The sequence below is a fragment of the Electrophorus electricus genome, chromosome 17, assembly GCF_013358815.1.
Source record: "Electrophorus electricus isolate fEleEle1 chromosome 17, fEleEle1.pri, whole genome shotgun sequence".
NCBI lineage: Eukaryota > Metazoa > Chordata > Actinopteri > Gymnotiformes > Gymnotidae > Electrophorus > Electrophorus electricus.
The window spans coordinates 15,164,882-15,182,542 of record NC_049551.1 but is presented as its reverse complement, the minus strand read 5'-3'; the positions used below and the strand labels follow the sequence as shown (position 1 = coordinate 15,182,542).

The 17,661-nt window shown below is 48.2% G+C and overlaps 1 protein-coding gene across 7 annotated transcripts in view; it reads right to left on the bottom strand.

Moving 5' to 3' along the window:
- The window catches only part of myo18aa (myosin XVIIIAa), a 63,714-nt gene extending 46,166 nt beyond the window's left edge, over window positions 1-17,548 (bottom strand). For 3 of the 7 annotated variants that reach the window (XM_035535614.1, XM_035535615.1, XM_035535616.1), the window contains exons 1-2: window positions 17,292-17,546; window positions 15,206-16,282 (exon numbers count right to left, since the gene is read on the bottom strand). In XM_035535614.1, coding sequence (XP_035391507.1) covers window positions 15,206-16,213 — 1,008 coding nt within the window. In that variant the 5' untranslated portion in view covers window positions 16,214-16,282; window positions 17,292-17,546. Of the gene's footprint in view, window positions 1-1,680; window positions 1,720-2,608; window positions 2,658-2,854; window positions 2,905-15,205; window positions 16,283-17,291 lie in introns of all 7 variants that reach the window. The other 4 variants (XM_035535610.1, XM_035535613.1, XM_035535611.1 and 1 more) reach the window with 2 other exon arrangements.
- Window positions 17,549-17,661: the final 113 nt, after the last annotated feature.

Below are 17,661 nucleotides of genomic sequence, written 5' to 3'. Positions count from 1 at the left end.
CCCTCTCTCCCTCCCTCTCTCCCTCCCTCCCTGCCATTCTAACGGTCTCTCCCTCTCTCCATCCCTCTCTCCCTCCCCCTCTGCCATTCTAATGGTCCCTCCCTGTCTCCCTCCCTCTCTCCCTCCCTCTCTCCCTCCCTCTTTGCCATTCTAACGGTCTCTCCCTCTCTCCATCCCTCTCTCCCTCCCCCTCTGCCATTCTAATGGTCCCTCCCTGTCTCCCTCCCTCTCTCCCTCCCTCTCTCCCTCCCTCTTTGCCATTCTAACGGTCTCTCCCTCTCTCCATCCCTCTCTCCCTCCCCCTCTGCCATTCTAATGGTCCCTCCCTGTCTCCATCCCTCTCTCCCTCCCTCTCTCCCTCCCTCTTTGCCATTCTAATGGTCCCTCCCTCTCTCCATCCCTCTCTCCCTCCCTCTCTGCCATTCTAACGGTCCCTCCCTCTCTCCATCCATCTCCCCATCCCTCTCTCCCTCCCTCTCTGCCATTCTAACGGTTCCTCCCTCTCTCCCTCCCTCCCTCCCATTCTAATGGTCCCTCCCTCTCTCCCTCCCTCTCTCCCTCCCTCCCTCTCTCCCTCCCTCCCTGCCATTCTAATGGTCCCTCCCTCTCTCCATCCATCTCCCCATCCCTCTCTCCCTCCCTCTCTGCCATTCTAATGGTCCCTCCCTCTCTCCCTCCCTCTCTCCCCACTTCCCTGACAGCTGCGTTCAGTGGGAGGAGGAGGGATGTGTCCATAAGCAGCTCACGCCTCCCAGCTCAGGGGCTCACGTGCCCCGTTGCTAGAGAGCATATAAATCATCTTCACACCAGCATCTCACGTGCGGAAGCCCACGGTCCTTGTTACAGCAGCCATTCTTAGTATGAAAGAATCAAACAATCTGATTCTTATTTTAAAAACACCACATCCACTGTAGTAGAACCCAACAGTCGGACACACAAGCCAACGTCCCCTAAAAAGAAAAGGGGAATTCTTATTTATGTGGTATCCTGCAGAGTTTCTGTCCTTCAGCCCTCACTAGTAGATCAGAAACTGCCTCGGATCTCCCAGACGACGACGGATGTGCCTTCTCAGGTTAAGATGACGTTTCTGAGACTCACAGGTCATATCCAAGTACTGCACAAGCAACTTTCAACAAAAATAGAGCTACAACCACCTTATCAGCCTGAAATGTGATCTGTTTTCAAGACAGAAAGAAATAAAATTAAAAATAATACAATATTCATTTTCTACTGAGCTCTTCCATTACCACAGTATTTTCCTTTTTATTAATGCTAAGACTGAAGCATTTCAGACAACACAAGGCGAATGGTGAAGGGATTGTCCACGGAGAGGAGAAGACCAGGTCCTCCACCGCCACGGTCCTACAACACGCCGTCATGAGAGGGCCCCGTGAAAACGTCTCGGACCAAGCCTGTTCTTAAATCAGCTCTTGGCTTTTTATATTTTAATGAATTCTGTTAGACAGGCAAGACAGGTCTGAAACTAGATCAGCATCCCTGCAACTGATGAAGACGGAAACGTGTCTGCCTCGTACCGTGAGAACGACTAACCAACCTGTTTAAGCGGGTTAACTGGTCACGGCGATTTACACGCAAACAGCTGAAGTCTGAAGTCTGTGATCTGTAAGCGAGAGTGTTACCGTAGGACGCCACTGCAGGGAATCTGCTCTCAACACTCACATTGGGGCCTTTGGAGCCTGGTGTGTTTTCATCTTTAACCTACAGGGAGGTAACAGGAACACAAGCATGGGGGAAGTTAAATGCAGGCTGGCTACAGGCGCCCGTGGGCGGCAGGATTGCTTCAACCCTTGCTGCCAAACACACCAGTGCATTCTACGCGGCCCAGTGGCAAACACTACATATATATTTATGGCATTTGGCAGGCGCTCTTATCCAGGGCGACTTACAAAAGTGCTTTGTCATTTACTCATAGAATACATCCTAGCCAGTACAGTAGGTCAGAGTCCAATATACCAATGAACTAGAATACTGTAGTAATACGGGGATCACTGCTGATGCCTAGAAGTGCAAAATACGTAGAATCTACATCTAAGACAACGATAAGTACAGCGACAAACAATATCCTACAATAAGCACTAGTGTTTCAGTTACTCAACATGCATATGTGCTCCTGAAGGACCTGGGCACTGGGCAAAGTTAAACTGGATAGAAAAGCACGTTCATATCAGCCATGGTTACGCTCAGCGAGACGCTCAGCGAGACTCAGTGAGACTCAGTGAGACTCGAGGCTGAGCCAAATGGGACCTGGATGGGATCGCAACCGTCAGTGGTCCGGTCTCACCACAAGGGTGCGGCGTGACCTCGTTCCCATGCGAACACCCTCATTAGGTAAACCGCAGCTAAAACTGAGCCTGTGCGTGGCCGTTGTGAAGATTGTGTGTGTTTGCTTCTCAAGCCCGGATATGATGGTGGCATCTTTTAAAGCTTGAGTGAAACTCCGCGAGAGGTTCATGCAGTCAGTGAAAACACAAACACACACACTCACACTCACACACACACTCACACACACACACACACACACACTCACACACACACACACACACACACACACACACATAGAAAAAGAGAGAGATGAAGCTCCACTTTCCTTTTTTTCCCAGAATGAAAAGCGTGATGAGAAAGCCATGGAGACAACCCTGAGGAGAGGAGAGGGAGGAGAGGAGAGAAGGAGCAGAGGTCAGGAGAGGAGAGAGGGAGGAGAGGAGAGGAGAGGAGAGGAGAGGAGAGGAGAGGAGAGGAGAGGAGAGGAGAGGGGAGGAAAGAGTGAGCAGAGGAAAGCAGATGAGATGGTAGGCTGATGTGACCAGGAGGATCTCAGGTTGCAGGTCTTCACCGTAAAGCCTCTGGACAGAGGGACCACACAGCAGGAGAAGAGATGAGCAGCTAGAAGAGGCAGAACAGAGGAGAACGGAGAGACAGACACAAAACGGGTCATTCCAGTACCACAAGCTCACTCGCATGTGTTTAGATTGATAAAACAGATCGAGGAGACCATACAAGAATGGGCTAATATTTGAATCACTAGGCTGTCACAACCCTTCAACTGATGGACTTGTATAGCAGTTTTCCCATTTGTTCAGTACACTAGCTGACAAGCTGTGCACATTTGCTCCACCACTTCAACTAGGACTCGTCCACGTAGCATTACCTTGTACATTACAACACTGTCATTACACAGTAGTACACTGAGAAGGTTATAACAAAAAGTGTCCCGTATAGTAGACAGATAATGATAACTTCATCAACACTAGGTTCTGTGGAGAGTGGACACTATAAGTAGATTTGCTCCATAAAATGGATTAATGTGTATATGACGGTCCTAATTTTATTGGCCTGGATGGGTTGCACATAAAAGCAACAACAGGAGATCCGTTTGAATGGCTTTCACAAGATCTTGACCACGTTACGAGACGTCTTGTAACGTGGTCAAGATCTTGTAAAAGTCTCGTAACGTGGTCAAGATCTTGTGAAAGCCATTCAAACTGATTTTTCCTGTCTCAGAAAAACCAGGTCCACCGAAGAGTTCGTGTAAAGGGTCCGCACGAGAGACGCTGACCCAAGTGCGTGACCCATTCAGTCTCACACTTGTAGCAAAGCTTCCATCAAATTCAGCTGCTGATCTCCCCTCCTCAGGCCTTTTAAGAACTTGGAAGTGACAGAAACATGTTGATGTCCAGTAAAGCGTGGTTGACACACACAGCCAGCACCAATCCACACCCCGAAAGCACGCTCACACTGACCAGGTATGAGTCCAAACGCAGACCGTAATGGCTGTGAGGCTCTATGATCACGACCAGACCTGTTGCACGGATCTCAGGGTAACTTTCATCAGCAAACTGTGGGTCACTATAAATAGAATCGCTGGCCAAGGAGGCCCCAGTAAAGTGAGAGGAGTCTCACTGAGGAGCATGGTTCTCTTATCTCCTGAACACACACATACACACACACACACACACACACACACACACACACACACACACATATAGCCCGGCGTCCTTTCTCTGATACCCCCATCTAAAGACGGCTGTAACCCCTACCTTCGAGTGGATCAGAGCTGTGGATCCGAGTGTGTTGGGTAGAGGTCCGTTTTCGGTGAGCTGTCCAGTGTGTGTAAGTGTGTGTGTGTGTGTGTGTGTAGCGTGGTGTAGGGCTGGACGTCACTGGCTTGTGGGGCAGTGGAGTAAAGTAATGTCTGACACTGAGTTCACAAGGGAGGGAGATTAATGGGGAGGAACAGCTGCCACTCCGTACAGAGGGGGCTAAAAATAACTGCCAAACAACAGCCAGACAGCTCTGTCGAGGTTACCCCCACACCACTATCTAATGCTTTTCCACCAACCCAACCATGTACATCTCTCTCTCTCTCTCTCTCTCTCTCTCTCTCTCTCTCTCTCTCTCAGGAGGAGGGGCTCACACCTAAGAAAGAGGCCTCTCTTCTGCAAGCCCCCGTAGTCCCATTACCACCTAATACACACTTTCATTTATGCCACATAGCTTCACGTGAGACAACAGAAATTCCGAAGGACGGCAGCAAAAGGAATCCAGTGAGGGCCCTTTAGTTGCCCCAGCAACACAGTAGTGGACATATATGAATAAAGAGCAATTACACTGGGAATTTAACCACTGGGCCCCGTGTGCTGTAATTTCATCCTTAAATGGTAACAATGCAATACAGATACTCTGAAGATGTTATTCTGTGAGGACAACCTACTTCTTTCCAAACAACTTTCTAATCTCTTTCTTATATTCTATTTTAGTTTCATCTAATATATTTGACAGTTTCACCAGGGGAAATTTGTTGCATATCTAGTTGCTGGTGAATAGAGAGTCTGATTCTAACCTGCTATGCACATGAACGAACTTTATAAAGTCTTTGGTTGTGCCGCAACTCACCACTAGGGGCTGTAACGTTCCCTTGAGTTTATTCTCAAGTTTACCGTTAGAGGGAGACATTTTTGCACCGGAGCCTTTATTCTAGCTCATGGACACTCCAGCAGTGGAAAGACATGTTTACAGTGATGTAGAAATCAGTACTTCAAATGGGGCGATGACAGTTAAACCAAAAGCAACGGGCTAAAAATATTTCACTTTCTGGCAGCTGAAGACAAGGCTGAGACACAGCACACACTTTTATGGGGACAGAATGACACAGCTACCTGGATGTGTTGTATAAGGGGGAGGGGCAGAGTTTTGCTGTCTAGAAGATAAGTGTGTATGAAAAGGGTGACTATGAATGAGTATACTATAGGCTTGAAATGAAAGCATGTGAGTGTATTTGAACTGCTTGTGAGTGTATTTGAACTGTACTTGAACTGCATGATGGCCTGTTTGCATAAAAGCTGTGTTCTGCAAACATCGTGGACAAATGAAAAAGGTGCCACGTGACCAGTTTAGGAGATCACCTTTAAGGCCAGGAGGCATTCATGACGAGATGAATCACTGGAAAAACTAAAAGACCCGTGAGCGTCTGGGACGGGAGACCCCCCCTGCAGGCTGCTCACTCCTCCGGCATCGCCCTGCACCATTAGTGAGATGTGTCATCACACTTGGCCAGCACACAGGGGTATTAGCACACGGGGTGAGAGCACACTGGAGGTGTTGGAGGGGCCATAACACAGCCAATCACGCAGCCACTTTTAAACGGGAGAGAAGGGGTGGGGACTTGTAACATCAGAGCGCCAATCAGAGCAAAGGCCATTTCTGTGAAGTTCAGCAACGGTGATCAACAGTAAACAGCTATAAATAACAATAAATGCTGACAGATGCTGCATGTCAGGCAGCGCAATGGCGCCGGATCACAAACGCGGGACAGAACATGACTCAGCTTCCGTAATAAGAGGGAAGCAGAAGAGACCGTATCCAAAAGGGGGTCGTGTGAGGACACAGAAGAAGGCCACGCCCACTCCGCCGCCTCTGATGTCCACGTTACATCCCCTCAGGGTGCTGCTCCATATGGGCTGTCACCAGCACCATCAGGGGTGATGCACTCACATACAAAGAGACACAAGCGCACGAGTAAAAGCACAGCTCTGCAACTGTTAAGACAAGGATCTCTTTGAACATTCTGTCTGACACACACACACACACACACACACATACATCTCTTACACAAGATTCTAATCAGCCCATGTGCATAGGTATACAGTATCAGACTTGCTGACATCATGTTCTGTCATTCAGCATTGGAGCAGGCTCAGGTTTCAGCCACTAGGCAAAAAAGGGGCGGGGCTAAGATATTAAACTCCATTAACCCCAGCTCCCCAGAATTCATGGCATTTCTGGCATGACAATGATGCAGGTCAAGGCAGCCGGCCCTCTCCCTGGTCCGAACCCCCGGCCGGGTCGAGGGACGGCCAAGCCGAGATAAACCCAGTGTGGGGCCGGACAGGCGGCTCGTCCGAGACCCAGTCGGAGTGACGTGCGCATAACAGGTCAACAAAGCGTGCACCCCAGAACCGCACGAAACTGTGACATGACTGAGTGATGACGGCCTGGCCCTCAATGCAAATGAATAAATAAATTTTTAAAAAACTAACAAATAAAAACTCCCATGAAGCACTGTGAGCTTTTCCTGTGTGCGTGTGGGCCGTAGCAGAGCGCCAGCATATGACGGAAGCCTTCATTTACACCCAGACAAAAAGCGAGTGACACTACATTTAAAACACGACATCAAAGCCAACAGCACAGCGGTGCAGAATCCCATCACACATGCCCAGTCCTTTGCCCAAGTTCAGTGTCCTCGAGGGGTGGGTGGGAAGAGAAACAGACAGATAAGAGTTAAGAGTTAGAATCCAGGGGATGTCCACGGGAGCGTAGTCGGCACACCTCGCTGTTGCGTCGGTCACCGCGAGATCCATCTGAGACGGGGAGACGAGTAAGCCGATAAGCCTCGCCGTTTGTCCTCAACAGCCTCTCCGAAAATACCAGCTGAGGTCAGTTCATTGTCTCATTTTCACCTCGTTCACCCATCAAAAGCCACGCCCCACTGCCTCGTGCACCATACGGGGGCCTGCGCCTTCAGCATGTCGCTCAAATGCTCCGAAATATGTGGAAAAGTAGGTATTGTGTGAAAAAGGATGTAATGTAGCGTGTTCTGTGGGCTGCGGTACACAGGAACCTACAGCCAGTCTTGAGCCCACCGAACATGTGGCTCCCACTTCCTGTCGGTCGTTCCTACTTCCTGTCGATCTTTCTACTTCCTGTCGGTTTTTCTACCTGTTGCCCTGTGGAAAGTTGCTAAGGTGGCCATGGTGGGTCGTGCTAGTGTCAAACCACTCTGGAGCCTCTACAGTGAATTTACTTGGATGAGAAAACCTTTATTTTGACAGCAATTTCTTTTTTTTTTTTGGCTTAGTTACAACAGCCTTATACTAAGAGCAGTAAAGCGCAGTGTCTTAGGCAGTGAGCTTTCAAGACATGATCACCCACAACAGGAAGTCCAAATACTGGTCCCATCCCTACTCAGACCACAATGAAACACAGTTAAACTGGACTGCCGGAACGAGGCTCAGGACGAGGCTCCCATTGGCCCATCTGGGCCCCGCCATCTGGTAGTCCCAACACGGTCTCACCCCCTCTGTAAAGCCAACAGCTCATTGTACAGGCTCTCCTCTTAGCAGTGCCGGTTAAACCAGTGCTTGTTAACGCTGTGTGATCACCACCAAACAATGCCGCAGTGTCAGAGCTCACAGGTGGATCTGCAGGAGACAAATTCCATCTGCTAACTTCCTTGTTCAAAAGTCTGCATGAAACCAGGTAGAACAATAAAGTATGTAGTGGAAAAAAAGAGAATGAATGATGTGCAAAATAATTGAAAAAGAAAAGGGAAAAAGAATCTTTAGCCCTCTGCTTAGTGTCACAGTCACTATAATTCATTTAGGTGAGTGGATGTAGTGTTTTCTGGTGTATGGAGTTATGTTTCATCTCAGAGATACAATTTCAACAGGTGTTAGTTTTCTAATCACATTGGGTAGGGCAAATTAAATAGGGTAAATATGTTAAGAGTCTTTGTAGATCAACACTTAAACGGCATCTCTAACCAGGCCTTCAGAGATTATGAACAGGCCCATCTGAAAATGTCTCCAACCTCGTACATAATTGTGCAGAACACTGGGCAGAAGTTGTAAAAACAGACAAAAGTCTGTATTTTGTAGCTACGGTTACCGTAATCCATTATAATCCCTTTTACAGCCTGGCTTCAGTGTTTGAAAACTGTTCTCTATCGTGAGCATGGTTTCGGACACAGGCTTCCAGTCACAGCTAGATTAATGGGCCAAGCACAGATCTGGTACTGTGGTTTATGAACACAAAGTGTCCAGCCCAATTCGTGTTGAGCCAAGGCGGGGGTTACAGCTGCTGCCAAGTGTACCCAGAGAGAGCCAGAGAAAGGCGCGTACAGCAGCAAATCCCCGGTGGTACGTGACTTTGCACATTTTTCAGTTCTGAGTCAGAGCTCAAAGGTTGGGGGGCGGAGCTTCCCACAGGTCTATCCGGGCAGCCAAGCAGTAGCGGTCTGGTGCGTCGCTTGGGCAGGGGAAGAGTTGACAAAGCAAGATGAAGTTTGATCGACTCTCTTTTCCAACCACTCACAAACTGTTCAAAATGAAGACATAATTCAGAGTGAAACTTTGAAGCGAATACTTTGGTCTGTTTTCGTACGCCTCTGATAACAGGTTTACGGGTTCTGAACGTCTTCCTATGCAGACACGGCTGCCCACCCAGAGACACAACACTAAACAGGTGTCTTCCTCCGAGCGGCACCCACTCACACGCAGCCCCCAGGGCTACAGCCATGCATGCCGCCGAGAGATAAGGCAGACGTGCCTTAGCTTGCTGACAGGGAGCCCTCCTGAGCTTGTACTTCACCCAGGCTTCCCAGGAGCCTGTGCATGGCGCATCAGTCATGTCTGTAGATACAAGGTTGAGGAAACAGACTTCCTAGAGCATCTTACACGCACACTTATCATAGACACTAGGAATGACCGGCATGCATCGTTTATCGCACACAGCCGGAACAAAGATTAGGGCAGCAACAGATAACTTGCGTCCAGTATATACTCTAGGGGTGTATATATGAATGATATGGAATGATGTCAAACAGGTTGCAATACTGCAGGAAATATTTTTCCCCTATCTTTCAACAACACATGTAGCACGTGACCTCCTCCAAACATCCCCACTGCAATTTTATTTGCATATTTGCATTTATTTTCACAAGACACAAAGCAGCGTTACCGAAATCTGGATCCCTAAAGAGCCCATTCAGGACAACGGAATAAGGTTCCTTAGGAGGCGCCCACACAAGTAGAGGATCCATCGTTGTTTTGGAGGTACTGGATAGTGGAGTAATGAGAAATAGATGAAATTTCAAAATAGCTGAAATGTAAAATAAATAAATAAATAAATAAATAATTTTATATATATATATATATATATATATATATATATATATATATAAATGTAAATGTTTTTAAAGTGTGTTTATGAAATGTCCACTTTGCTTTGAAGGCCACTCACATGCCACCCTCCCTGCTCTAAGAATAGGGCCTTCTGCTTGGGTACATCCCAGTGACCAGCAGGCTGTCTCCCTGATTACAGTAAACACCAGTTCACCTGCTACAAGCAGTAGAATAAAAAAGTGCCTTTTCCAAGCACATTTAAAAAACGTTGATCCCATCCTTCCACACGATGGCAAACATTTTGTCAAGAACCCAGAAACACATAAGGGGGGGGGGGGGGTGTAGAGAATGGCAATTGAACAAACAGCAGCTGTTCTTCTTGATGGGCCCCCTCCACCGACAGGGGGCTTGGTGGGGGGTGGAGTTTGTGACACTGCCATCTAAAGTCTTCCCGTCCCTGTGGCGAGCTGGAAGCGGGTCCCCCGCGCCCTCTGAACCCGCCAGCGGCGGCCACTGAGGAGCCACGGCCGGCGTCCGGAAGCCGAACAGCAGCTTTGAGAAGGGGGCAGACGAAGTGGAGACCGGAAGGAGTGGCAGCAGACGGACTCGAAAAGAGCAGAAGGTGGCGTCCGTCCAGACAGATGCTTCCCGCGTTTGGCAGCTGGTGTGCGGCCGTGATCATCCGTTACATAATCGAATCTAATCCAGCGTTTTTAATTAATGGAGGCACTGACAAAGTGCCGGAGCAGCCAAGGGACCCTGGCAGACTGCAGCGGGGAAGTTCTGAATGAGCGAAGGAGGAGGGAGCCGGGGAAGCTGGGGCCTTCCAAACAGAAGTGCTGAAACGACCGAAAGCAAACATGCACGGCCATGTTGGCTGCCAGTTAGCCAATAGGAAGGACAGGAAAGGACCGGAGACAGTCGTGGAGATCGGCGAGTCAGGTGTGATGCGGCGAACGCGACTGGGATTCAGTCCGCGCAACAAGGCACGCGTAACGCACGCACGGCAGATGCACAGGGGCGCATACAACGCGCCACGCTCCACGCCACAGATCACAGGCATTCTCAGGCCAGCGAAGTCCTGAAAACCTGCAGGTCCAGTTGAGCGGCGGAGAGAGAATCACGCTCGCCAGGGCCACACGACCAACCCGTGTGGGGCTGAGAACACGTGGCAATAGTCTCATGACATGCTTTGTCACCTGCATGATTCCTGTGAAGTCCTTAGCGGTCAGGAGAGACTCCAAATGTTCAGTTCTCTCTCCGTTTTGGAACTGCTCCCTGAACAGTAGAAACCATTTACTGAGACGGAAAAAAAACAACAACTCAATGTGTAAAAGCAATGGGTTTTCCACGAAGATGACTGAATGGAACCCAAAAAAAGAAGAGGAACAGAACATTCACGTAAACACAAATTCAACCCTACCGTCCTTCGCCTCACAAAACAGAGCACCGCAGCTGCTGAGATGTGTGATCTAGATTTATCAGATTGCTTGATCTTTTTATAGCGCTGCTAATTCTAGGTCAGTCCCCAAATGCTATCTTTTTCCCGTTCTCACGCCATGGTTGCGACCAGTGGTATCTGGGACAGTGTGGATCTAATGGGGAAGGGGTTTTTCTGTAGGGAACCATGAGGTATCTGAAGCTACCATCAAATGTCTCAGGCAATGCAGCCAATGACATGGTAGGCCATAGCAAGACCCTGTAGCAATGTTTTTATCAGTTGAAACTACTAACCAGTCACCACTGGTTATCGCTGCATACACTGGTGTGGTTCATGTATTTTCATTTGATAGCATCCGAGATGCCTTCTACAGTTTCTCCTTCTCTACTGGCGTCGCAATTCTCTTGCCCTCCAGTTTCACTTTGTGACCCCTAATCAGAGCACCTCTGTTTGTCGTCTGGGTACCATTTGTTGGAGGGTCTCTGACTTCCACAGCTGCCTTGACTGAGAGCCAGATGTCCGGACTGGGAGGAGGATTGCCCTGCTCCCAATACATACCCGGAGCAAGGAAAACAAAAAACAAAAAACAACCCGGCCGCTGATGGCCATACACACCATCATGCTGCTGTCTACAGTGTGAACAGAGAACAGTAAACAATAAATAGTGGGCAACGAGGACCCAGCGAGGACCCCCAGGAGCAAGGGCGGGAGGACAGCTGCACCGACCGGGTGGCAGGCAGAAGGAGAACAGGCCTAGAGACTTGAACAGGCCCACAGACCAGAAGCTCCTGCCGCACACACAAAGACACAAGCCTCGGGTTTGGACTTCAGAACGGTGAGTGATATTTGCCTGACATAAGACACAAGCAGGGAAAATTATGGCAAAAACATTAGGGCTTGTTTTACCCACAAACACCGGCTACTTCAAAAGTCATCTTGGCCCTAACAAACACAACATTACCTTTACATAACCCTAAAATGTTATTTTATATATATATATATATATAAAAACATTACAAAAATGTTTTTGTATGTGACGAATAAACCAAACTTGAACTTGAAATGATTTTCCACCTCCTCTCCGTAGCCATAAGAACACAGCAACCACACCTATTGATCTGAGTGAGGAATGTTTCATGACCTTCCACCGCGAGGGGTAATTAGGCATACCAGCATATGACTGTAAAATCTGTGACAGGCTTCCATTATCAGATCTTTAGTTTCCGGTCCAGTTACCTTGCAGACTTCACACCCTTGTCTGCAACAGCGTTTCTTAAGATACATGCAAGGAATCCTTTAGTCTTCCCAAAGACCTGAGTCATTCATCTTAAAGGGGAGGTTTCTCATAAACACGATGATCTGACGTTCGTCTAAAATGAATGCTGGCTTTTGATGCATGCAAGCAATAAACAAAATTCCTGCTAAGCAGCCTTTCTGGTCTTCTGAGAACCCATGGGCTGACACCAGGGGACAAACCTCTGAGAATCAAATCACACTACAATAAACATGCACTTCAAATGAAGGAGATAAAATGGACTTTGCCTCTGAAATTTCTCACATAATCTATTTATAGAGCACAGATCCACTTGGTTCACGGTCACACCTGCGTGTTCCATGCACACACACAGACGCACACACCACAGATAGACTCAGGTTCATCTCAATCCAGGCTTGAATGTCTGACACACATGCATGCACATCAACACACACACACACACACACACACACACACACAGACACACACACACACGCACACAGACACGCACGACTGAACGCACACGCATGCACACACACGCATTCTGCATCTTCACACACTCGGCTCACTGCTCACCCATGTTCGTCGAGGGCCGAAGCCTGTCCCAGTTAGAGGGGCTTTGACAAACAGTTGTCCTGATTAGCTCAGGTTTGATGGGGTTGGGAAGACCAGGCCGCAGGGCGGTCCAAGACCCCGCTGGCCATGAGAGGCTGGAGGAGCCAGATACCTTCATCTGTGGAGCCAAGGTCTGTCTCCCTCTCATTACCTCACTCATTAGATAAATATATGTACACAGTTGTGTAATCTAATGAGAGTGAGGTAGACCCTGGATCCACAGATGAGGGCATGCACACACACACACACACACACACACATTTATTTATATTTTTTATTTATTTGTTTGCATCTGAAACACATAACACACTGCAACAGCAGACAATATTTAACAGTATATAATTAAACAGAGGTGTTCTCATACCTAAGTGTACAGAGAGTACACTTCCGCGCTTCTCATGCCCACAGCTAAAAAAACGTTCGCTTTCAAGCACAAAGTGAATATTTGCCAGTGATTTCCTCCGGTTTACTGTGTTTGCAGTGCAGTGGCGTGTGCGGTTATACAGGCCAACACTTCCACAAGCAAGCGAGACCGTGGTGTGGCCCACATACTCAAACTGGGCCATTCAATATGCTGGGCTAGGGAGCAATGAGAACACATGTCACCACATAAGAGGGGGTCAAAGCAGGGGGCAAGGCAGGAGATATCACACATTACAAACAGGGGCTCTAGGAGATATCAGGCATTACAAACAGGAGCTCCAGGAGATATCAGCCATTACATACAGGAGCTCCAGGAGATATCAGCCATTACATACAGGGATTCCAGGAGATATCAGGCATTACATACAGGGGCTCCAGAAGATATGGTGTATTATGTACAGGGGCTCCAGGAGATATCAGCCATTACATACAGGGGCTCCAGGGGATATGGGGCATTACATACAGGGGCTCCAGGAGATATGGAGCATTACATACAGGGGCTCCAGACTGGCAACACCACCAGTAGGGTCAGGTACTTCCAAGTACTCTGACAGGGAAATATTCAAATTAATTCAATGGATTTACAATCTACATATTAATAGCAAGTTATATAACTGCACTTTATATAATGTGTTTTATATGAAATGTGACATCTATTAATAGTCGCCTGGTTAATCAGTCATCTGAGTAAAAAATGCTGTTTTGAGATGATCTGCATTGGCCTATTTTTTTTTTCAGCATCAGACCAAGTTTAGTTTTTTTAGTTAGTTGATAGATTTTTTTAATTTAAAATAAGTGCACTGCAGAGTGCAAATTTTATTTAACAAATAGAGACAATACAGACAAAAATACATTTTAAATAAATGTTAATTTAAGTTCAGCAATTTTATGTCTTATTTGTTAATATTACTGAATTGCTGTATTTTAAATTATGCAAAAAAAACCCCATAATATATTGTCCATTGGCCTCCCTGGTCTCTAAATGTCGGTATGAGTCACTGAATAACCCATATTGGTCATCCACTAATATGTACACACACACACACACACACACACACACACACACACACACACACACCCTCCTGTATGACAACATGGTAAGCATGAGGTAACCATGGGGGAATTACATTTAAAAAAAAAAAAGGAAAGAAACAAATTAATTTCAAAACAGCACAACCCAGAAAGCTGTGCGCACACACACACACACACACGCACGCCTTTCTTTATTCTTGAGAAGAGGCAGAGTAACTGTGTGTGGAGACACAGCAGAGCTGACAAGGTAAAGGGTTAACCCCTTCAGCTGGGTCTGCGCTGCCTCACTGAAACTCAAGCCTGATGATATCACGAACTCCACTCCTGACTAACAAAGGCCCCTTTGAAGTGTCAACTGTGCTGTAATATATAGCACATACCCCCCCCATAGGTTCACTTGCACTGCAACCTATCTCTGAACGTTTTTCTTACGTACGCTGCAGACACGCTACGTCTGCCATCTTCAAAGAGTGTCTGTGTGTGTTTAATGGAAAATTTGTGTGGTGTTATGTGGGAAATTAAGGTAAACAGATCACACACACACACACACACACACACACACACACACACGATAACCTGACCCATCACCCTCTTCCTATTCTTTTGCCTTGTACTGTAAACTGTTCCCCTCAAACAGGAAAGCGTAAGAACATAAACAGTACGCCATTTGGCTTCCATTTAACAACGGTAGCTAAGATTTGGGAGTGAAGGACTATCAGGATTTCCACAGAAAAGTGGCCCATTAGACTTAAAGAGTCTGACTGTGATCTGTGTTCCAATGTCAGACCCAGTCAGAGACACTAGCTGTGTCACAACAGAACACGCCGACTACAGAGGTCTGCCCCGAGAAGCCAGACAGGACCGAAGCTGTAGCACGAGTCTGATCAGTCGTAGAACACAACGCAACACAAGCCTGTTGGGATTATGTTGCTCGGATTACGTAATCTCAGACGCGGAGGACGGGCAAGTCACAGCAACGTCCGTATCTGGGGCGGCACGCGAGGTGCAGCGGCCGCTTACCTGTCCGGCGTCCCTGCGTGTCCCTGCGCTGTTCCGCAGCCAGGAGTGGCTCAGCTCACTCAGCTCGACGATGGGCCGCACCTTCAGGCGCACCGTATCGCCCGACTGCCGGATCATCTCCACGATCTCGTCCCGGCTCTTGCTCTCCACGTTATGGCCGTTGATCTCGACCAGGCGGTCGCCGGGTACCAGGCCCAGCGCTACGTCCCTGGTGCCGGCGCCTGGCTCGGCGAAGTGGACCACATGGCGGCAGGGCGTGCCATCGGGGCGCTGGTCCAGCATGGCCGTGCGACGCAAGGAGAAGCCGAAGTCACCCGTGTTGCGGCGCTGGAGCTCCAGCTCGCGGGCTTCGGGCACCTGGGGGGGCATCACTTCGGGCAGATGCAGGTCTGCTGGGAACACCTTATCTACCAACACGGGGACCTGGACCTTACCGAGAGGGGCACGTCTGTGGCTGACATATCTGTTCTGGTGGCCAATAACCTTGGCCTCTACCTTGGGGGAGGGGGTGGCGGAGTTGGGCCCGGACAGGCCCGAGTCTTCTGACGGACTCTCCTCTTTGCTTCTCTGAGAGAAGGAGAAGCGCTTCATGATCTGGCCCATGTGGGAGGTCTGCTTGGTCAGGACTCTAACCTTGGCAGCCCGCTCTTTGACTGAGGACTTGTGGCTAGCAAGCGTGTCATGGGGGGTCTTTGCGTCATCGCTGGACCTGCACGCACCAGAATCCTGGACGTCGGGACGCCTAGCACTGGAGTCCTTCTCGGACTGCACGTCCGGCAGCGTGAGATCGGCGGGTGGAGGGCGGACCACTTTGATGGGGATAGGGTTGGATATTTCCAGCTTGGCCTTGGAGTCTCGCTTGAAGCTTCCCCGGTTCAGGTTGAAGAAACCCCGCCGTATGCCGACCTCCTCCAGGCTATTCAGCTCAGCCTGGGACATCCTATCCTTCTTCTCCTTCTTTGTCCTGTCTCTCTCCTTATCCTTGTCTTTTTTGATCAGGTGGAACATGATTGGCTGCAGATCACAGGTCACGCTCAGCCGGTCCGCAGTTGTTGGTCCTGCACTGGAGAAGCTGTTCTGTACAAATAAAGAGTGTCAGAGTTGGTTTGGAGTCATATTTAATGTAACTTTAATCTCTTGCAATAGCGTTAAGCAAGGCTGGAGCTTCCTGCAGTATTTTTATCTTCCTTCAGAGAAGAAAATAGGACAGAGACTCAAACCCAGTTCCAAAAAAAATCAGATATAAAAATGCAATTAACAAAAGAATTATATATATATTTTTAAAAATCTCAAAAATCAAAATCAGAAATCTATAACCTTTTTATGTCTACGGTTAGCAACGCAGTTCATAAATATGTAATCGGCCGTACATGTCTGCGTCTCTAAACAGACCGCAAAGCTCGTTTAAAGGTGAGGGGTGAGAACAGCGCGCAGGTAACAGCCTAATGCGAGTCAGTGTGTGACGTGGCGCATTCCCATAGGTTGCCGCTTACCTTTAATGACAGGTACGGAGACCGGCTAAGGAGAACTTATTTCTTATCTCTAGATCTATATTAACATGGATTCTACAAAAAGCAATGCAATGGCATGGTGATTCATAAAAACGTGAAACAACTTCACCTTTTATATGTTTATTCTCCTCAGTAAAACCCAAGCTGCACGAAGGTCTGTATTTTCACTTCCTGAACATATTGAATGCGTATTGTGTGAATTTTACCCACGATCGTTGCAAACCCAGGATAACATCTGAATATTAGATTACATCTGAATTTTACAGCGACAAATCTGTCATTTCGATGTCATTTGTAAAACCTACTACGCATAAGCTTCTGAGGAGTTCTACAAAGTCTGAACTACGCCACTACATCACTTCACGGGAATGTTATATTACAACTATATATTTGTGCAAAGCAGTGGTGTGCAGATATTTTTGAATCAACTGACAGTTCAAGTTCGAGCGTAAAGCTCCCGCTAAGATTCTTTATCCTTCACGCTCGGGTCCGCCGCTGGCACCAGAGCAATTTAGCCTGCCATCCAAAATGAGCATGTCAACCCTTAAGACCAGCTAAAGCAAGTAAAAACTCACCGCTCGAATACCGTGCGGGTGGCCCCGGGGTGGCGTGTGCTCGGTGCGCGGTGACGGGAGCGCAGTAAAGAGCGCAGGACGGATCCTGCACTTTTGCAGTAGCCTGACTACTTGTGACTTGACGCGCAGTGGGGCGCCGGTTCGGTGGCCCCTGCTGGTCAACTCACTCGCTGAACTTTTACACTTTATCTGGCAATATTCAGTGTTCGGCTTCGGCAAGCTGAAGGAGATGAATGGCTGCTCATTGCGCTTTAGCGACCGATGAAGTGACTCGACACCAGCGCGACGCACGGATGCTGAATGTCTTTATGAGTCGTTGGCGTGTCGACAGCGTCCTCTTCTGGCACGGACTACGCGCGACATAATGGAG